The sequence below is a fragment of the Chrysemys picta genome, chromosome 3 (assembly GCF_011386835.1).
Source record: "Chrysemys picta bellii isolate R12L10 chromosome 3, ASM1138683v2, whole genome shotgun sequence".
Classification (NCBI taxonomy): Eukaryota; Metazoa; Chordata; order Testudines; family Emydidae; genus Chrysemys; species Chrysemys picta.
In genome coordinates this window covers 52,766,966-52,790,037 of record NC_088793.1, presented here as the reverse complement: position 1 = coordinate 52,790,037, position 23,072 = coordinate 52,766,966, and the positions used below count along the sequence as shown (strand labels likewise).

Sequence of the window (23,072 nt, the reverse complement as noted above, 5' to 3'; positions counted from 1 at the left end):
GGTGCCAGAGAAAAGACAAAGCAGAAAGCTTATATATAGCTGTCTCTAAGGGCCTCATCCTGCTGTCCTTACTCAGACAAAACTCCCATTCATTTCAGTGGATTTTTTTTTTCCCCTGAGCTAGGATTATAGGACCTGGTCCTTGGTTTAGATTTGTCATGCCTTCAAAAAGATAAGCAATATATGGTTTAAATACCTTTATCTCTATGTTAGATTTTTCAGATGGTCATGAAGGCTGTTTTATGACAGTTACAAAAATCAGTTTGGGAATACAAACAAAACTGCACAGAGAAAAATGATATTTTAAATCATGAATTGAAATTAATAACATATTATTTCTGAAATCTGAAGACATGTGTTGGTGTAATTACTTCCATGCTATCTTAAGTATCTTTAATAGTTTACTGTACTGTGTTCAATTGCAGAGAATGCAAGATCAGTACATTTGAAGGAGATTAAATGTTGTTGTCAAATACTCACACTAAGAGTTGATTGCATTAATCGTGTTATTTGTGCTGCTATAATTGCTGCAGTGATTTATGTTTCTGGGCTTACTATTATAGCACTGAAGATCTTAACTGTCATTACTTCAGATTCCTTCTCTGCATAAAAGCTCAGTGTTGTTACTTCATGAGCACCAAATACATAAAGCTTTCATAAGAAAGGAATATTTAGGTGCCAGAGGAGCAACTTTCCAAACAAAATGAGGAGAAAATATAAAATATGGGGAAACTGAGACAGAATATAAATGGCTTTTCCAAGACTAGAGAGAGTGTTGGTGTCACAGCTAAGATTAGAACTCAGACATTTTTGGTTCTTAATCCATTGGTCAGACCACTAGATCAGACTGTGGGGTATAGGTGTCTGTATCTGCATATGGCTTACAATATATTGATGGATATATTTTTAACAGTGAAGAAAATATACTGTAATATCACAAATATATGTTGCTGTAAAACTACCCATGTAGTTTCAGAGAATTCTAATAAATTTCTCTATGGCCATTTAAAAATATGCTTTAAGCATACTCCCTTATGCCAAATTGTTAAAATATATAGGGCCGCCGCCTTCTTCCTTCTACACTGGTTTTACTCTGCTTTAACTCTACTGAATTCAATGGTGTTAAGACAAAATAAAACTAGGGGAATGGAGTGTGAAATCCAGCCCTTAATTCAGAAACATCTTGGGCCACATTTGTTGTACATTGTGTCTGTTTGTGATGCTTCAGTGACACACAGCCGTTGTAATCCCACTTTAATTGACTGGTTAAATTTAGCGTACATCCTAGCCCCTTTTCCTTGCTGGAGTGGCACAAGCAACTGGACAGTGCTGCTGAATCTAGCACATTTTGTGCATACCATTCACATTTCGTCATATGGCATTCCCCTTCACTGATGGACTTCCATGGTGGAGCTATGACAGTTTATGCGTGCTGAGGGTTTTCCCCATAGTTCTTTGTAACATTAATTTGTCTTTACATAGTGCCTTTCATTTGAGGCTCTCACACCACTTTACCAACATAGCTTTTATCATCGTTGTGAGATCATTGTGAATTATACAGAGGAAGAAAATGAGAGGCAGGGAGGTAAAGTGATTTTTCCAAGATCATGTGCTTTATTAGTGGCAGAGCTGGAATATAATACAAAATTTCTAATGCTCTGACACCTGTGCTACATGCACTCAATCTATTCTAAGAAGCAATTTTACTGAAATGTTAGTTACATATATGTGTTCTCTTTATTTCTTTACTAAAATACCAACTTCTAAAGGTTTCTTTGTAAATAAATGTCTATAATCCCATATAAATGGGATTAGTGTTTCTTTCACAAATGACATTAAGATTAATTTGTTTATTAATAAAGACTAGTGTATATAAATCAAGATAACTACATCTTATACACTTTTTCCTCTGGCCTTTTAAGTGGTAAAACTTCAGCTGTTTATCTCATTATAACCATATGGGAGAAGGATAAATTTGTTATACTTTCAATTTCAAAATATCATCTCCTAATTCTCCACTGAGTTTGTGCTACATCAAGCAACATGAAAGGGCAGAGGAGGAAATAGAAAGAAATATGAAGGATTTGATCTGTTTCTGAAAGTTTGCATTTGTTTAAAAAAAAATTGAGAAAGTGAATCTTATTTGCATAGTTACATTTAAAATATATTACCATATATAAATGGTATATTTCCTAAAAATAAGATGAAGTACAGCATCCAAACATAATGAAAGATAAAGTTTTTTGTGCACTTTTCTAAAAAGGTGTCCAAGCTTGCAAGCCAAGAGCAGAGGCGGATTAAGATTTATTGGTGCTTTGGATACAAACATGATGTTATCGGACACTGCATTGTTTGACATATCATCTTTTGGATGAGCCTTAAAAGTGAGGTCCAGACTACCTGTGGTCATTAAAGACCCCAAGGCATTTTTTGCAGAGTAGGGGTATTAAATCTCTGTTTTAGCTGTATTCTCAATTGACTAATTATATTCCAAATACCTAAAATTACTTCTGCAGTTTTATTGAAGAATTTGTTATTCATTTCTTTACTTGAAACAGATGTGAATTATTGCCAGAACAGAATAGCAATCATGTTCCATCTCAGAAGCCAGGAGAATAAACCACATCTATACAGTCTGCAAAGGGCTTTGAGATGCTACTGATTATTATTATTATTAAATATAAATATGGAACCTTTTAATCAATATGTGCACAAAAAATCTTTCTAGCATGTCTAGTAAATTCTTTTGTTTCCACTGAGAAAACAAATATGTCAAATGCAAAATGGCAGACATTTAAAAAAAAAATCAGACCCAACATTTCTTAAGATCCAATTCTTTGAACTATTTTCCTTGTAGCTCACTTCATATACAGGGATGGTTAATTTTTTCCCCCTCAGAAATGTAGTTGGAAGAAGTGTTCTTGACATTTACAATACCAGGCTTTTTATATTTTTTTTTTCTGAATTTGAAGAGACTTTTTATATTTTTTTCCTTTTTTTAAGCCTTTCTAGCTATGTAATGTCTAGTAATTTTAGCCAACCAACTAATCTGTGAGAATCAATAGAGTGCAGCCAAAGAAACCAAATGCCATAGGCCTTGAAAAAAACAATTTCACACTTAAAATCTGTTTCTTCTATCTTTTTGCAGTATTTTCACAAAAGATTAAACTAATCCACTGATAATAACAAATGCCTACACTAATACATCTTTACTGGTTAAATAAATACAAGTAAAATCCAGAGAGTTCTGGGCTGTGTCCAGTGCTGTGTAACTTTATTTCTTGCAGCCAATTTTGTTTTATTTAATTATTTAATCTGATGTGATTTTCTGAAATTAAATAGACAAGTTATAGAATAATTTTCAACTGGATATACCCTCTTAATTTCCAAAAGCTGTGTGAAGTCTAGGACTATAATAGTGTTTAAAAGAGAACTGGATAAATTCTTGGTGGTGAAGTCCATTAATAGCTATTAGCCAGGACGGGTAAGGAATGGTGTCCCTAGCCTCTGTTTGTCAGAGGATGGAGATGGATGGCAGGAGAGAGATCACTTGATCATTGCCTGTTGGTCCACTCCCTCTGGGGCACCTGGCATTGGCCACTGTCGGTAGACAGGATACTGGGCTAGATGGACCTTTGGTCTGACCCGGAACAGCCATTCTTATGTTATGTTCTTATGAGGCACAATGGATTACTGATAACCCCCATTGAACAGGATCCTTGAGAGTCCTCTCCATTTCTCAATATTGGCCATGATCCTGCTCCCATCAGTCTTTGTTATGCACTGACTTGCACCCCAGATAATCACCTATACCTGTGCAAAATGTCTGCAAAATGCTACCATTCTGACTTGGTTATCTTTTGCACCCACTTTGCATGTAGAGTAAATGACTAAACAAAGTTCAAGGCACTGGAGAATCAGACCTCTGAAGCTATTGGTAAAACTCAAATTGATTTTAGTGGTGCAGGATCAGCCTCATAAGAGAACTCTGGGGCAGATCATGGGGTTAGATTCCCTCCTGTGTCTTTGAAGTGCAGCACAGAACTTGCAGCCCAGTGGAAAGGAGGGCTAAGATGGCTTTTGTCCTTCAGTGTCAACCCTGGGAGCCTAAGTTATAGCATCTTTTCAATGCTGCCCTGAGGGCTGCAGCATTCCACAGTGCTGCATGCTGCAGACTCCCTTCTGACATACCTCTGTCATCCCAGCACACCTCATTTGCCAGGGCTTGTCAGCGGGTCCTCAGAGGGCAGATTTGCAGCTTTCTTCCACAATACCTGCACATGGGGAACCCTCCCCTTCCAGAACCAGAGCTTTTAGACCACGCTGGCCCTCTTGTCCCTCATAAAGGGATTGGTGTGTTGATGAGAATCTCACATAGCCTCTGCTTTTATATATACACCTCTACCCCGATATAACGCGACCAGATATAACGCGGTAAAGCAGCGCTCCGGGGGGGCCGGGCTTGCGCTTCGGCAGATCAAAGCAAGTTCAATATAATGCGGTTTCACCTATAATGCGGTAAGATTTTTTTTGGCTCCCAAGGACAGCGTTATATCGGGGTAGAGGTGTATATAAAAGGCTATCTTTTGCATGTGGATCTTCTTCTCCCCCTACAGAAAAGATGGGGCAGTGGCACATCACTGTTTCCTTAAACCCCTCGTTTCAGAGGCCTGTGAATCCATACTTGGTGGTATTGTAAGTAGAGGGTAGGCCAGTGGGCTCAGATCATCCACCCTCACCCCCACGGGCCCAAATGACATTCTTTGGTTCATGCCAGAATCTGTGTCACATTGCTATTGCACACCCTCCACAGTGAAGGAATCTCCCTTTAAGATGACACTGAGGACCGCTGTAGAGAAACAGGGTCTCCACATGGATCATCTTGTGCTCCTACCTTTATAGATTTCAGGGTATTGGAAGGGAGGGGGGTTGTTTGCAAGACTGTTGCTTTTTCCTGCATAAAGGGAAATCCCCATCCCAATGGAAAAATGCAAAGGCTATTCTGCAAGGGAAAACTGTGGAATTTGTTTCCTTCTGTATGGTTTGGTATTACCCATATGGATGGAGTTTAGCTCTGTATTCAAATTGAACATCATTTGAAAGGATTTTTCTCAGGTATAGGTAGCACATGTATAAAAAATATGTCTGCTTTTTTTTTCTGCCTCTCTCTCCTTCTTTGGTCTATGATATTCTCATCTTTTTTCCACTCTTAGTAAAGTTATTAATAAACTGGGAATCTTAGCTATGATCTTATTGAGTTTACTGACTGTGAACCAAAACAGGAGTGGTACTAAAGACCATATCTTTTTTCTAAGGTCTGGTTTTGTAATTACACTTATGTTACTGGCCAAATTAGGATGCCTTGCTTCAGTAGAAATGCATGTTTGATTTTTATTTTACAGCCATAGCAATTTAATAGGAATTTCAACTTATTTTTCTTGATCCAATTTGCAGTGATGCCTTGGTGTAGGCACTCACCATTATACACATATCACCTCTCTACCTTGCTGTGAAGACTGCTGGGTTTAGTGCTGCTGTGGCACAAATATATGGGGCACAAAAAGCTGCTATCACTGCAGAATCAAAATCCTTCCTGGGTCCATCTTTCTTTAAGGCAAAATTGACTGAAGCACTCAGGAAAACTGATACATACTTGCAAGCTAATGGTACATTTTCGTAATGGCTGTGATGCACAGAGAAAACGACACAAATTCCATTAATATTATTGTGTCAAAATATGGCAGCGTTCCACAGAGTTAATTAATTACTGTGAGTGAGATTAAAAATGTAAATAATATAATCCGATTAGACAGTGCTGGATGCCAACCTCATGGTATTTATTCTAAAGCTACAGGCAGCATGGTACACTGTGAGATGGTATGCTGTCATGCTCAGCTCTTGGAGAAAGGAACCCTATAGGAGCTTCAAGGAGAACAAAGCCTCCAGCAAACTATACAGCAAGACTTGGCTAGAAGCAGCCATATTCAATCAGAAAGTTAAAAACAGTGACTTGGATTTCAAAACCCTGGGAAGGCAGCAAAATGGAGGGATTGGCCAGTCAATCACTTTTTTCCTATTTGTGTAATGGGATTGGAGTCTTGTGCCATCCTATTACACAAATATTTGTTGTGAGAGGTCTAGCTGATATCCCTAGAAGACTTTTAACTGGTTTTAAAAAATCCCAACCCTTCTGTTTGTGAGGGGGAAATCAAGCTATTGAAACTTTGAAACCCTGAGCTCAAGGCAAAAAAAAAAAAGAAAAGCTGCAGAATCCCCTGCTGTGCACAAATGATGATGATTTCCCCTGTCCAAATGTAATCTCTTCAGCCCTGGTTTTATTGCCGTATTTTCCTCAACAGGATTTTAATTGCTTCATACTTTACAGTGCATGAACTCATGGCTGTATGATATAGATGCTTAAAGCCAACTGAACCTTGCCCTCAGTAAATGTGTAGTATAAGACAAAGACAGCACTGAAACTTACTCTTTGTCTTATTCACTCGGGATGAAACTTAAAAAAAGGAAAGGAAAAGTCATGGGGGGGGGCGGTAAATAAATAGTCCACTCAGTGAATTTAACAAGAAAATTAAATTCAGATTTCATTTTGTTACTATGGAAGGAATGGGTTTTTCTTAAGACTCTGGTGCCTACAGGAGGTAAGGGAAGGCTGCATAGTAAAAAAGAAAGACATACTAGATTGATATAAAGTCCTAATGGCACCTAAGGAGCAGACTCAGGAATAATTTCTATATATCTGTAAGAAATGTTCATTCAAGAAAAAAAAATTACTCACCCATCTAACTTAATACAAACTCATATGTTCCACCTATGTGAAAATATACAAAAGGGAAGAATACTGCCAAATCCACACAGTATCAGAGAGGAGGCTAGCTCTTTTGCATAATTTCCATGGGAATATTTAACCAGTGCTAGTGCAATTAGGCAGGAGGCACAATTTGAAATCTATGTTTGGATATGAGAGAAGCATGAAAGTATACCAGAAATCCAATGGATCTGTGACTATATGTGGCCATCCATTCTACCTCTGTGGCTTCCCACATAAGGTTATGTCTACACTGGCAAAATTGGGATCTGTGATTTATTTACCCTGTTATAAAATATCAGGGTTGGAAGGGACCTCAGGAGGTCATCTAGTCCAACCCCCTGCTCAAAGCAGGACCAATCCGTTCAAGGATTGAGCTCACAACCCTCTGTTTAGCAGACCAATGCTTAAACCACTGAGCTATCCCTCCCCCCTTCACTGGTGGTGCAGATTATAGTATAGACAGGACTGAGACATTTTTATTGTTGTGTCAGCTCTTGTTGCAGAAAGCTCCAGAGAACAACCATGGTTTCTTTCTGGATATGTCGTCAGTGTATATTACACCAGGAACCTCAGAATAACTAATATGGATGATTGAATGAGCAAAAAATATATAACATGTTAATAAGTCAGTTGCTCAAGTTAAAAGCTGCCTCCTGTAAGCAAAGAAACTCAGAAATAATATTTTTCACAAGGATAACAAGCTTTCAACAATGCTTTCAGTGCACCAAGCACAAATCTGTTCTTCAGCGTCAAACGTTCATGTCTTTCTGTTCCTCCCTTTTTTCCCTAGAACAAATATATTTAATAGGGTAATACAGTACAATCAACTGTTGCATTTTTATGTTTCTCTTTAAATGTGTCAGTGCATTTTGATGCAGCAATAATACTTAGCTTGTATAAAGCACTCTCAAACCCTTTATGACCTCTGCTACTGGCTAGTTTAGGCAGCTGCTCCCTGTTTAACATGCTGCTTTTGTTGATCCTATTTTCAGGTGCTTATCTCTCCCCATGCACTGTATAGTTAGTCTAGGTGCCTAACTCATGTTTTGTGACTTCCACCGGGTGGCCAGGCACTTAAAAATTAGGCATTGCAATGCTGAGCATTACAATGACTACGTCAGTTGTGGCTCCAGGCCCATATGATTATTTAGATATCTTTGTAAGTGTATGAAAGATAATGTATTGCATTATTTCCAGTATAGTAACTCATCATCCAGATTATACTTATAACTCAATTTTAATATAGTTAATGCCATTGGGTACTTCTACACTGCAGCTTGGAGAGTGCTTTCCAGTGCAGGTAAACAGACACACACTTTAGTGTGCTAAAAATAGCAGTGTATCTGGGGTAGCATGGGCAGCTGCCTCCTTCCAGGCATACAGATGCCTATCTCCAGTCTCAAGTCCCAGAGCAATTCACAAACCAGGGAAGATAGGAGTTTGGCTGCCTAAGTCGCATGCAGGCCCTGAAGAAAGCACACACAGTAAAACTTTGAGGTCTAACGATTGCGGCTTCTCCTCTCATTTCCTGCCTCTATGATGCACACTAAGGCATACACAATATGACCATGATGCCTCACTCTTAATACTATTTATTTTTTATTTCAGCATCTTAGTTGGCTCTTACCCTTGGAGCATTGTGAATTTCCTGCTGGCTTGGCAGTGTGTTCTTTGGCTATTTTTCAGGCTGATTCTTCACTGTACACATAATAGGTAAATTCAGGCTCTCAGTTTGGAATGAGGCTGATGAGCAAACAGTACTGAAGGGCTTGTTTGCCACAGATCACGAATGGCCTAAATTCAGCTTTAGCTTTGCACAAAAGCTTCTTCTCCCGCATCATCTGCTGTAGGGCTATGAGACAAAAAACACAATGGAGAATCCTCAACTGCCAAGACGCATAAAGTCAATTCACTGTTACTAAAAAGATGGAAACACTGGTGCTGAAGATCACTAAGAAGGGCTAATTGATCTTTGGTACTGGAATGCCAAATAGGAATTAAAGAATTTGAATCGAAGAATTTGGGAGATATTGAAATAGGTTTAAGCCACACCCCTCTCATCGAATTAGGCATCAAAATCCAGGCTGGAGGGTGGGGCCTATCTCTGCCTGGGCTCCACAGCTGGGAACCCTTCTCCTGGAGTCAGACACCTTAGGCTCCTAAGTTGTTTCCTGCAAGAACAGCAGTGGCACATGCCTAACTCCACACACAACAACTGGGGGAGAGAGGAGGACGATGAGTGCCCTAATGACTGGACTATCAAGTGACTGTCACACTGGGTATGTCTACACAGAAAAAAACAAAAATCTGCGACAGTGAGCCTCAGAGCTTGGGTCAACTGACTTGGGCTCACACTATGGGGCTAAAAATAGCAGAACAGATGTTCCCACTCAGGCTGGAGCCTGTACTGTGAAACCAGGTGAGGCAGGAGGGTTTTAGAGCCTAGGCGGGAATGTCTTTGAGGCTATTTTTAGCCCTGTAGTGCTCAGGTTCTGGTGAGGTTTTTTTATATTATGTATTTATTTTTCCAGTGTAGATATACCCTGTCTCTAATCCAGGGTACATTTAATGATTTGTAAAAGGTGGAACTGCTTCAACAGAAGAAACTAAGAAAGCCCCACTTCAGAATATCCCATATCCTAATGGTTTTGGGCATTCACCTGAGAGGTGGGAAGCCCTTGTTCAAATCCCTTTGCCACATCAAGCAGAGGGGAGAATTGAACTGGAGGCGTCTCACATCCTGCATGAGTACCTTACCCAGGCTAAACATTATAAAGGGAATGGCTGCCTTGAGCATGCCTCTTGGATTGGGACCTATCAATCTTAACTAGGTTTGAGAATTGCTCTGGTGCTTAGGTATGACATAGGTGTCTGGATGCCTGCTTCCAGCAGCAGTGCACACGCCCACAGGCAGGAAGCTAGGCACTTTGGCATCCATTACAGCAAATATTTAAGAGCTATGTAAACTAAGGTGCCTACAGTGTTAGATGGCAGCTGATCAGGAGTTTTTGTGGACCACCATGTTGCCTCAATCTGGGCTTTAGGCTCCAAAAACCCTCTGGATCTAAGCCATAATGCCCTTCAAAGATCTAAAAGAAGTTTTTAAAAATTGTTAGGCCTGATCCTGAGTTCCCTACTCAGGCAAATTCCCATTTGACCTCAATGGGAAATTTCACAGCGCAAATGTCTCAGGATCTCCTCAGGGTTAGCTCTTAACTGAGTCTCACACCAACCCATGAGATAGGTAACTAATGTCATACTTAGCACATTTAGTAAGAGCTTATCAACGACTTTATCAAAGCTGCCCATTTAAACCATGCATAACCATAGTGTGTTGATGTGTTGAAATGTTCCCACAATATTTGCTGCTGTTTATGGAGTCCTTGGTTTGGAACCCTGAGAAGTGGGTGGGCCTGGGTTCCCTTATCGGCCACAACTAAAGTGGTATAAACCCCAAGAAGGGGACAGAGACTATTTGGGAGCCTGAAAAAAGGGCTGCATTTAAAGTCCGTGATGAGGGCAAATAAACTCTTGCATACCTCAGAATGGGTTCATTTGGATTTTCTGACTTGGCGGGAGGGGGCAGGTATGAGAGGAGGATTGTGATATTGCACCCTGTGCCTCAGAGGCACTCAAGTACACATAATCTGTTGGCTTTTGCCTTCCATATAATTATCCATATTTACAGTTTTGGGTTTTTTTGTCACGGTAAGTGGTTGCTTATACTTCATTTCTGCATTGTAAATGTCCAGTTGCTGTCCAGTTAATTATGTTGAATTATTAACACCCTGGGATCTATCACAGTTCTGCCATTTGCAGGTAGTAAATTCTACAGTGTTGGTATATATGTATTCCAAAACTCAAATGAAATACAAATAGTTATGAAGTGTGAAGTCTAATAATCCCTTCTGCTAACTGATACAGAAAACCAGTATCTTCTCTCTAATATAAGAGAGAGTCAGAGCCATCCATTTTTTTACTCCTGATTAACTGCTCTTATTCATGAACATCTCTGGAAATACACCAGCAGTTCATTCGGCTTAGCACTAAACACGTGGGTGTTATTTGACAGAAATGTTTGTGATGTAGTTGTGCTTAGGGCAAAGAAGAAGAGGTTCATAACTATTTTATTTGTAACAAGAAGAAAGCATTACATTAAAATGGATGATCAGAAATCTAAGGGAAGTAACGAAGAACCCTCTCAGTAGATTTCTGTTTTCTGGCAATCATGATATAAAACATAAAATATTCACAAAAAATACAGTTTTGGAAAAAATGCAGATTTTTTTTATTCCCAAACTGAGTTGTTAATTTGCTCTTCAGTGTGCACTATAGATTGTAGGTTGCTATGGTGATGATTTTGCCTGCACTAACTTGACATTATCCATGCTGAAAGAGCTTAACTAGAGACAGTAGCTGATGTAAATGTTATAACTATATTGTATTTGACCTTTGACTGTTTTATCAGTGTCTCTTGTTTTCTCTTTTACAGTCCGAATAATGAGAATATCATTTGAAATACCACCACTGAGTTTGTTAGAACAATGGTAGTCAAAAGAGTCAATGAAACAATATAGAAGGTTAAGAAAGGGGAAAAAATACATATAAAAATTATGCAGCCAGTCCTACCAGCATTGATAAAGCTTTCAAATTCATTAACAACCTCACCAGTCACAGAAATAATTTTATGAGGGTCCATGTCACTACCAGACTTCAAGTTATATTAGCATATAACTCTCTATTTCAGTCCATCTTAAACTTACACTATAATATATGCTTTATCCTATTAAATTTAAAATGCTATGTTTGTTAAATATCTAGAAAAAAATACATATACAAAAACAAGCATCTGTGAGCCAAGGTAAAGGGTGAAACCTGAAAAGCCAATCAGCTCAGGATCTACATCAGCATTAGCCTGCGCAGACACTGGCAACAGAAGCAGATTTTCCAGATGTCACACATCCGGCAGCCCTGTCATGCCTTTCTGCATATCCAGGAGGTTGGTGGAAGAGGGAGAGAGAAATTCCATTGGGCCGGGAAACAGGAGATAACGGGAATTTTGGCTTCATTTCTTCAACCTACTGGTGTTAATATTTCTACACACTACACAACCCTTATAAGCGACCAATGCCTCATACCTCTACCCTAACAGGTAGTCAACTATCATTCCTTCTATTTTACATAACTGAGAGGTTGCCCTCAGGCAGTGATGGGAGTACAGCCAAGCTCTCTCATATGACAGAACTAAGCCTCATCCACTTTACTAGAGTATCTTTCAGAATGAACGTTCCAAATCTGTGCATTGACTATGCTGTCTGTAACCACTAACGTAAGTGCTTGACCATACTGTGCTCCCAGAACTAGGAACAGAACTCAGAAATCCTTATAGCCAATATTCCACTGCTGTCTCTGAGTTCCAATTGAAGTCAATAGGACACGCAGATGATCTGCACTTCTGTATATAAGGCACAAACCCAAAGGGGAGCAGTGACAGTACCATTGTCTGTGCTAATGTGGGGTGAATACCACCAGCAATACCTCAGTTGATGAGCTCCAGATAACACTGCTCTACAGCCAAAATGCTTCTGAAATATATGTAGTCAAACTTTACTAATTCTGGGTCACTGAGAATGAAAATGATGCTTAAAATTGTTGAATGGCTCTAGTTTTCAAGATATGCTATTGGGTCAGTATATACGACCCTTGACTTGGGAATGGTGGAGGATAAGTGAGTTACAAAGGGAAGGGATCTCAATTTAAACCAGAAATGACTAAAATACATCTTTGACTGGAGCTATGAATAAATCTATGACTGGGTTTGGACAGTACTTGCTTTTTAGGCAAAACAATGAATGATGCAATCTGAAGCTGGTATTGTGTCATACATGATATGAATTGCATCATGTTATTCCTAGAAGTCATGGATGATGCAATCATAACGAAGCTTACATCACTCTGCTGAACAAATTGCCCTATATCAGCCCTAGAAATCATACAGTGTCGTGCTCTCTTATTTGTCAGTGTTTGATTTTGCAAAAGGACACATTTCTGTTTAGCCAAAGTGAGCAGAGATGCCTCATACTTGTGTGAACAGTGCAGATAACTTCTGCTATGTTTGTGGTGAAGTGACTTTTACATCACAAAAGTGCAGTATAACCACTATGGTTAAGAAAGCCTATCCCCTTTATTTTGGCTGCAAAATTGGAGATCAGGACAAGAGGTGGGCCCCACACATATGCTGCAACACTTGTGCAACAAATCTTCGGCAGTGGTTGAACAGGAAAAGGAAATCTATGCCTTTTGCAGTGCCAATGATTTGGAGAGAGCCAACAGATCATACCAGCAATGGTTACTTCTGCCTGGTGCCTCCAGTTGGGAAAGGTGTGTCAAAGAAGAAAAAGTGGACTGTGCATTATCCAAACATTCCATCAGCTATATGCCCAGTACCCCACGGAGAAGGACTGCCGGTTCCTGATGCACCAGAATCATTCTCACTTGAGTCAGACGAGGAAGAGGATGAAACTTCTGGTCCTGAACCATCAATGTCACAGGACCCACATTTTCTCCCATCCTCCTCCTCTGAACCACACCTCATAACACAAGGTGAACTGAATGACCTTGCCAGGGATTTGGAACTACCCAAGAGTAAGGCAGAGCTGTTGGGCTCCAGACTATAGCAGTGGAATCTCCTGGCAGGTCATGTTAGGGTTTCCATGTTCCATGACCGTCAAAAGGATCTTGTCCCATTCTTCTTCATGGAAGGTGATCTTGTAGCCTGCAACAACGTTGATGGTGTGATGGCAGCCCTCAACATCATTCACGATCCAGATGAGTGGAGACTGTTCATTGATTCATCGAAGACGAGTCTTAAAGCTGTTTTACTGCATAATGGCAATGTTTTGCCATCAATTCCAGTTGGTCATGCAGTCCATATGAAGGAAACCTATGACAACATGAAACAACTGTTGAGGTGCATAAACTATGACCAACATCAGTGGCAGCTTTGTGGCGATTTGAAGGTTGTTGCTCTCCTGCTTGGTCTGCAGACTGGATATACAAAGTACTGCTGTTTTCTCTGCGAATGGGATAGTCGTGCAAGAGACTCCCACTACATCAAGAAAGATTGGCCACTCCGACAGTCATTGGAGCATGGGAGGAAAAGTGTTCAGCATCCACCACTTGTTGAATCAAGGAAGATTTTGTTACCACCCTTACACATCAAGCTGGGTCTGATGAAGGACTTTGTCAAGGCCATTGACAAAACACAAGCAGCTTTCAAGTACCTCCATGGAAAATTTCCAAGGTTAAGTGAAGCTAAGATAAAGGAAGGTGTCTTTGTTGGTCCTCAGATTCGTGAACTTCTTCGAGATGATGCATTTGACCATGCACTGCGTGGCAAGGAAAAGACGGCATGGAAAGCCTTCCAGTTAGTGGCAATCAATTTTCTCGGAAACAACAAGACAGACAACTACAGGTTGTTGGTGGAAAACCTCCTCAAGGCATACAAAAGCCTTGGTTGCAACATGTCACTTTTTGCACTCTCATCTAGATTCTTTTCCACCGAACTGCGGAGCAGTGAGCAACGAGCACGGCGAGAGATTTCACCAGGACATTGCAACAATGGAGAAACGCTATCAGGACAAATGGAGCCCATCAATGCTTGCAGACTATTGCTGGACAGTGACAAGAGATGCTCCATTTAATGAATACAAGAGACAAGCCAAGAAGCGTCGAGTAGACACTGAATAGGACTAAACTATGTACATAATAGTTTTTTGCCTTTTGTTTCATAATAAATTTTATTTATATAACCCTTTTGCTGATTTTTAAAGTGTTACATAAACAGGACAGGTGAAATATTATCATGTAAAGCAACCATAAACACATGAAAAGACCTAGGTTTACAATTTATGATTAAAACTCTACTATCTACACAATATACATAGATATAAAATGTAAAAACTTAAATATCTTAGAAACAGTAGCCAATCAGTTGTTTTAATTGTCATATTTGAATTCAGCACATCAAAATACATAATAAATAGCATATTTTATCTCTGAAGCAGGCGACTTCTCAAAAATTGTAGACCAGTGTAATCTGTTCCTCTATAGTTAGTAAATGATGATGCAAACCACAGAAATAAATAAGGGGAAAAAATGCCCTGGTAGTTATTTACCATCTCTTCCCCACAGCACACACCTCTCGCCTTCCCCCCCCCCCCCCCCACACACACCTAGAATTGAGCAGGGAGATCTGCACACAGGCACTCTGGGGGCACAAGGATCCAAGTGGTGCCTCTTCCCCTTCGCTCCCCACCATGTGGCCTTGGGGAAAAAAACTGCAGAGCGGAACCAGAGAGAGACTCCTATCAGTAGGATCAGCTGCATAGGTAGCCAAAGCAGAGCGCGTAGCACAGGGAAGAGGGTAAAATGAAACCCTGCAAGGGTCACCACTCAGCACACAGTACTGTTTAGGGGAGACCCCCGACTCTGGGGGCACCAGCACCTAGGGTGTTGCCTCCCCTCATCCCCATCATGTGGCTTTGGGGAAAAACTGCAGAGAAGCCAGCCAGGGGGTGCAGAGGCAGCCAAGGCAGGGACCTTTAGGCATTCAGAGACATTTCTATAATTTTGACTGGACTTTTCTGCCTTGTGCTGATTGGCTGTTTGCTCCAACCCTACTCCTACCCCTCCTTTTCCTACTTCCTCCCTTTCCCCACCCTCTCCCCTAGCACTCTCCCACCCCAGCTTCACTGCACACCTGCCTCTCTTACCCTCTTCTGCCAGGCCCTGTCCCCCTCCCCTTCCAGTCTCTTCTCCCTTCACTTTTCTTTCTTTAGCTTACTCCTACTGACTAAACCCACCCCAAAAAACCCCTCACGTGATGTTTGCCACCGTCATATTGGTTACTCTGCTTGTATTATATCCCTTTTCCCACCCTGCATCTGTCTTGCCCATTAGATTGATTGTGAATGCCATGGGTAGGGAACATCTACTACTCTGTGTGTGTGTGTGTGTGGTGCCTATCACACCATGGCCCCATTCTCAGTTTGTCCCTAGGTCCTTCTGTACTAAACATGATTAATGGTATTGGACATCTTAAAACTGGGGAGCAGATCATTTAAAAGGTGGCATTTCCATACCTCTGCAGCCACCATCCTCCTACTCCCACCACCACTTACCACCAATAAATATCTGATCAAAGTTGGAGAAACTCACTTAACCTATGTGAGGATCACCGTATTTGTGAGCCTGCCTGTATCTGTAAACGACACTATAAGAAACTGACTACAGCTAAAGTACCTCTTTTGGGGGGTTTTTATGTGATTTTTAAAAAACTAATTATTTCTGCCATATTAATTATGGACTGAATTAGAATACTATCCCCTTAGGCTACAGTATGAGTCCTATCTTGAAATCCTCACATGGGCCAAATACCCATTGACTGCACTGGGAGCTTGGTGTGAGTAAGGCTTTCAGGACTGGGCCCAACATGGATAACAAATCCTAAGCAGAAACATGATTCTTTTTTAAATTGAACTACAAAGACCGCAAATGTGAAAAATGTGTGTTTTGTTTTCTTTTTTCCCCTCTAGGTGCCTGAACCTTTCTACAATTTCACTGGCTGTATACAAGTCCTAGAAATCAATAATCTGGGACCTTTCACCTTCTCTAATGCTGTGGGCAGAAACAATATTGACAGCTGCAGGTAAACTACCCTCCGTGCCTTTTCAAATCAAAAGAAACTGATCCTGTTGATTTCCCCCCCCCTGAAATAATATGTTTCCATTTTAGATTATTTCCACACTGCTTGCATGAAAAAAAAATTAAATATATTCTGTTTTCTGTCATACTCCACAAACCTTTTGTTTTTAAATTTATGGAAGCTATTTTTTGCAGAATAGTCCAATTAAGTTTGACAGCTTATTTACATTGTGTTCTGCCTAGTGGCAGCTCGGACATATTATATTAAACTAGACAACATAAGATAGAATACAGGTGCAGTCAGAGTAAAATGTTGGTATGTATTTCTTCTCACTATGTTAGCATTTTCATTAATCTTGTAACTGAAACACTGGAGTGGTGGTGATATATACAAAGCACATGAGATTGTGAAAAATAATGGAGGCACCTCTGGACACTAAAATTACTTTGACTTCACTTTTACATATTCATATTGCTTACTGATGGCTATACATTGATTCGGATAGTGGGCCAAATTCAGAGGTGCTACTGTAAATTTGGTTCCTTTATTCTAATTATGACTTCCTTTGCACTCAGACTTTGTCAGAACTATTTATATCTACATTTCTGATGCATAAGGGAGTCTGAGCTTTTCAGTGGAGGAGAAGAAAGTGTAAGGTGGTGAACAGTTTTTAGGTGGTCAGGGAGTCTGAGTTAATGTAAGGAGATCTTATTTATACAATTTTATGCCTGACCTCTAAACTTGGAGAATTTGCAATGAGTGGTTAGAAACTCAGTCCTAGATTTACAAGATAGCTTTGTTAGGACTTCAGCGTGCTTCTGTGTTGAACTAAACAGTGTATTCAGAAGACAGTGTTGTTTATTGAATGGAGAACCGGGCTGGGATTCCGGAGACTGTTCTATTCCAAATTCTGCCACTAGCCTAATGGGTGACCTTGTGCACTTACCTCTCTATGCCACCTCCGTTTCCCCATCTGGGAATGATGCTTTGAGATCTGTGGATGAAACATAATATATAACAGCTTTTATTATTTATGATTTTGAGCAGTAGATTACTATCACCAGAGATCTAATACATGTCTTCAGACCATATAATATCATTGTATCCTGTTGCCTAATTTAATGTAAAAATTCCAGGTTGATGCTATGGTAAGCAAACCTCTGTTCTCATATAGAATCCCATTTACTTCACTGACATAGTTTCTAATATGTGAAAATGTTTAATAAGAAAAGTTTATATAATCATTCATTTAGGAACCACCAGGCCATAAGGCCAATGAGGTTCATAAAGTCTACTTTGTGTAGCTCTTGTACAGTTTTATGAATGGGAAGGAGAAGGCTTCTATGTAAAACTGCTCTGTTTTACTTTTAAACTTCATTATTTTCATTACAGGTATCTCATAGAAATTCCCAAAGCAACAAAATTATAGGTCGAAGTTTGCAAAAAATAGCTGTCTTTGCCCTCTGGAACTGATACTTTGATGGCTATTTATTCCTTTAAAACAGCAATAATCTTTATGCTCTACAGCTTCCAAAACAGAGATGGTTCCTGCCTCAACGTGATTACAATTTAAGGGACTGATTCTTGCAAACACTTGCTGTAAATATCACTAGTTATGTGAGTAAAGTTGCCCACATGCATAAGTGTTTGCAGGATTAGGTCCTAAAGATAGTCACACATGTAACAGGACATTGGGAAACAGGGAGATGGAAAGAAATAGAGTTTAAAAAAAAAAAAAAAAACAGAGCTAATATACAAAGTTTTTCAATGTTCTTTGAGTTTAAAAAAAAAAAACTTAGTAACATTGTACAGTAATGTTATGTATCCATGTATTATAAAATCACTAAATTATATATATATTTTCAATTACTTAAAAGCATGTAATCTGTAAATCTCTGTTAAGAAGGCGTCGTGCCATATTTAAAAAAATGTTTTGCATTCAGAAGATAAAAATATTTTTCTTTTCTTTTTATCTTCTGAATTTGGTAAATCCCTTTTTCTCATCAGAAAGCGGGGAAATTGAACTGGGACCTCCTACATCTCACATGATGTTCCCTAACCACTCAGCTAAAGTTTATAATGGAGGTTTCTTACTTTTCTTCCTCTCAAGATGTGTTTGTACAGCAACACAATGGCACTCCAAACCTGCTTTGATCATGTGGTACTACAATATACACTTGGCATAACAGATTTCATTTAAAATATCTAACATTGCATATAAAAATGAGTTAGGTTACATCTAAATAATAGGGCTATCAAGCGATTAAAAAACATTACTCACGATTAATCGCGCAATTAAAACAATTAATCTAGATTAACCACATAATTAATCGCACTGTTAAACAATAATAGAACACCATTTATTTAAATATTTGAGGATATTTTCTACATTTTAAAATATATTGATTTCAATTACAACGCAGAATACAAAGTGTACAGTGCTCACTTTATATTTATTTTTTGATTACAAGTATTTGCACTGTGAAAAAAACAAAAGAAATAGTATTTTTCAATTCAGCTATTACAAGTACTGTAGTGCAATCTGTTTATCATGAAAGTTGATCTTGCAAATGAAGAATTATGTACAAAAAAACTGCATTCAAACATAAAACAAGGTAAACTTTTAGAGCCTGGAAGTCCACTCAGTCCTACTTCTTGTTCAGCCAATTGCTCAGACAAACAAGTTTGTATACATTTGCAGGAGATAATGCTGCCCACATCTCGTTTACAGTGAAAATGAGAACTGGCATCCTTATGGCACTGTTGTAGTCAGCATTGCAAGATATTTATGTGCAAGATGCGTTAAAGATTCATATGTCCCTTTATGCTTCAACCACCATTCCAGGGGACATGATGATGAGTTCTCCTTGATAACAGTCCAAAGCAGTGTGGACCAAAGCATGTTCATGTTCATTATCTGAGTCAGATGCCACCAGCAGAAGGTTGATTTTCTTTTTTGGTGGTTCGGATTCTGTAGTTTCTGCATCGGAGTGTTACTCTTTTAAGAGTTCTGAAAGCATGCTCCACATCTTGGAAGGAACTTCAGATTCTTAAACCTTGGGTTGAGTGCTGTAGCTATCTTTAGAAGTCTCACACTGGTACCTTCTTTGCGTTTTGTGAAATCTGCAGTTACAGTGTTCTTAATATGAACAACATGTGTTGAGTCTATATCTGAGACTGATATCACATGACACATGGCAGAATGTGGGCAAAACAGAGGAGGAGGCATATAATTTGTGGTGTCAAATCACTGAAGTAACATTATTGTTTGCTGTTCTTGCCAGTGTTATAGAATATTTTTTTTCAAAGAAAAGCCCTTTTTCTCCTCCAGACTATCACCATATCTATTCCAGTCACATTCAGTATATTTCTTCTCTACGCCATCATTTTCCTCCCAGACCTTGTACCTATTTCCTATTTCCAGATCTTTTCCCTTTTCTACCCACCCCTGCTTTCAGACTTATCCATATTTAAATTCCTGTGCTGGCATCTCTTGCATAATGAGCTGGTGCTTCCTGGTTTTTAACAGCCCCAGTAGTATGAATTTACTTCCTAATCATGGTGCATGAGTGCAGCCAAAAAGAGCCATGATCAAAAGCCTTTTTAAAAGGAACAGGTTTGTGTATGAATTTTAAACTCATGAATATTTAATAGCTTTGGAATTTACTCAAATGTGTTCTGCCATGTCTATAACTAGGATCTATTTGAATTTTAAAAAACCAAAAGGACGAACTAATATGTGCAAAGAATTTAGTGAGCCTTCAAAAACAAACTTCAAATACAGTTCATTAACCTTTCCAAGACTATTGGCATCACCTCTTCAAGACATTCAGTACCTTTTAAAGGACATCATCTACTTTTGCACTGTTTATATCAGAGAGCAATACAATTTAATTCATGGTTTAAAAGATTTGAGAATTTAATATGATTAAATCTGGGTTCAGATACTGTGAAGGTCAGAAGTTCTGTAATACCGTATATGTGAAAGGAAATAAGAGTGGTTTTTTTTTAAATAGTACATAAATTGGATCTATAGCTATTATTTTTCTGTCTGCTATCTAAAGTCCCTGAAAGTTATTGAGCAAAATTATGAGGATTGTTTTAGTGGGGTAGAATGAGGAGTGAGTGATTGGATTTAACTGAGAAACATAAAAAGTAGAGGAACTAATTTCCTCATATTATTATATATTAGACTGCAATAGTCTTCCAAGGGAGAAAACTCAACTATTTGAGGGGTTTAAAAACAAACAGACAAATAATTAGAAACCATAGGGAACAATCCTGCACACTGACTGAGCTAATTAAATGATATAAGAGAGTGATCAGCATCAAGGGGTCTGCATTTATCAAGTTACCACATTGTGCAATCTGATATACCACAGTATTTCTGTGTAATTATAAGTGTTTATCGTCAAGGCACTCAGTGGCCTGAGCCTATGATATCTAAAAGATTCCTTGATATTCCAAGGAAAGACTGTGGTTGGCATCTCTGTTCCTCTGGCACAATGAAACTTTCTACCACAAGGGTAAAAAGAGTCTGTGCAGTGGACTCAGGTTTCTTGAGGACTGGTCCCAGAGTGTGGAACAACCCTCCCCTAGGAACTAAGAACTACCACAAAGCTGACCACCTTCTCAAGTACAAGAAGCACTGTTTTAGCCTTGTCTTCTCTAACATAAACACATAGCAGTTATGTACTTATTTATATTAAACAAAATAAAAACCACTACATTGTGCATACTTTTTTCCTCTTACTGTATTTGATACAAGTATGTAAAAGGATGTTTGTTGCATATGACGTTTTTACTCTGGATAAGCAAAGTTGCATGTTTTGAACATGTTAAAAACTTGTATCCATCTTTATTACAATTATAATGGTAGAGTCATAATACTTATTTTGTGGCTAGGCGGTGGCTGTATATTTTCCTCACATTGCCGCACCAATGTATCACAGCCCTTGGAGAAGAACTATTCTGCAAGATGATAGGAGAGTTCATGATGATTCAGATCCTTAGCTTTTCTGCTGATAATGCCAACAAGGGTTACCTGTTAGTGCTGAATGTGATGGGCATGCTTGACCACTCGAAATTGGCACTCCTCCCTTTAGTTGATACATACCAGGGTAAGATTTCAGCTAGAAGCCTAGAAGGGAGAAGGTCTCTATCCCGTTAGAAGTCCACTTGAATATCCAGTGCAGATTCCAGTTAGGATTTGATAGCTATATATCAATTTGTAATTTTCAACCTGCCAATGAATAGTTTCCAACAATTATTTTAGAACATATAAATATTTGTTTAACTCAAATCAAATGCCTATTTTGGGGTCCAGTTTAAACCATTATCAACTCAGAGTTGAGAATATAATAGGCAGAAATGTAATAAGGACAAATGCAGAGTACTTCATTTGAGTTCCAGAGTTCCTTAGGAAGGAACAATCAGTTGCACACATACAAAATGGGAAATGACTGCCTAGGAAGGAGTACTGCAGAAAGTGGATCACAAGCTAACTATGGGTCAACAGTGTAACAGTGTTGCAAAAAAAGCAAACTTCATTCTGGGATTTATTAGAAGGAGTGTTGTAAGCAAGACATGAGAACTATTTCTTCCGCTCTACTCCACACTAATTAGTCCTCAACTGGAGTATTGTGTCCACATTTCAGGAAAGATGCGGACAAACTGGAGAAAATCCAAAGAGCAACAAAAATGATTAAAGGTCTAGAAAACATAACCTCTGAGAGACGATTGAAAAAATTGGGTTTGTTTAGCCTGAAGAAGAGAAGAATGGGGGCAGGGGATGGGGGGCATGATAACAGTTTTCAAGTACATAAAAGGTTGTTACAAGGAGGAAGGAGAAAAATTACTCTCCTTAACCTCTGAGGTTAGGACAAGAAACAGTGGGCTTAAATTGCAGCAAGGGCAGTTTAGGTTGGATATTAGGAAAAACGTCCTGTGAGGGCGGTTAAATACTGGAATAAATTGCCTAGGGAGGTTGTGGAATCTCTATCGTGGGACATTTTTAAGAGCAGGTTAGATGAACAGCTGTCAGGGATGGTCTAGATCAGGGGTCGGCAACGTTTGGCACGTGGCTCGCCAGGGTAAGCACCCTGGCGGGCCGAGCCAGTTTTATTTACCTGCTGACGCAGCAGGTTCGGCCGATCGCGGCCCCCACTGGCCGTGGTTCGCCGTCCCAGGCCTGTGGGGGCCGCGATCGGCCGAACCTGCCATGTCAGCGGGTAAATAAAACTGGCCCGGCCCGCCAGGGTGCTTACCCTGGTGAGCCACGGGCCAAATGTTGCCGACCCCTGGTCTAGATAATACTTAGTCCGGCCATGACTGCATGGCACTAAACTAGATGACCTCTTATGATTCTGTGAATGTTATATGGATAATTTGAATAGATATTCTTCAGTGGTCCACTGGTACTATAAATACATTCAGAAATGAGTTGAGGATAAAAAAGTAAAAATAATTTTTAGTTCCTCTATTCTGCCACAAGTCAGATACTTGTGCTACATTAATATGATGTAAAGATGCTGTAGTGTT

At 39.3% G+C, this 23,072-nt stretch overlaps 1 protein-coding gene across 1 annotated transcript in view; it reads left to right on the top strand.

Moving 5' to 3' along the window:
• The window catches only part of LOC101938928 (protein eyes shut homolog), a 616,724-nt gene that overhangs the window by 139,061 nt on the left and 454,591 nt on the right, over positions 1-23,072 (top strand). The window contains exon 6 of the mRNA XM_065587927.1: positions 16,423-16,535. Coding sequence (XP_065443999.1) covers positions 16,423-16,535 — 113 coding nt within the window. The remainder of the gene's footprint in view (positions 1-16,422; positions 16,536-23,072) is intronic.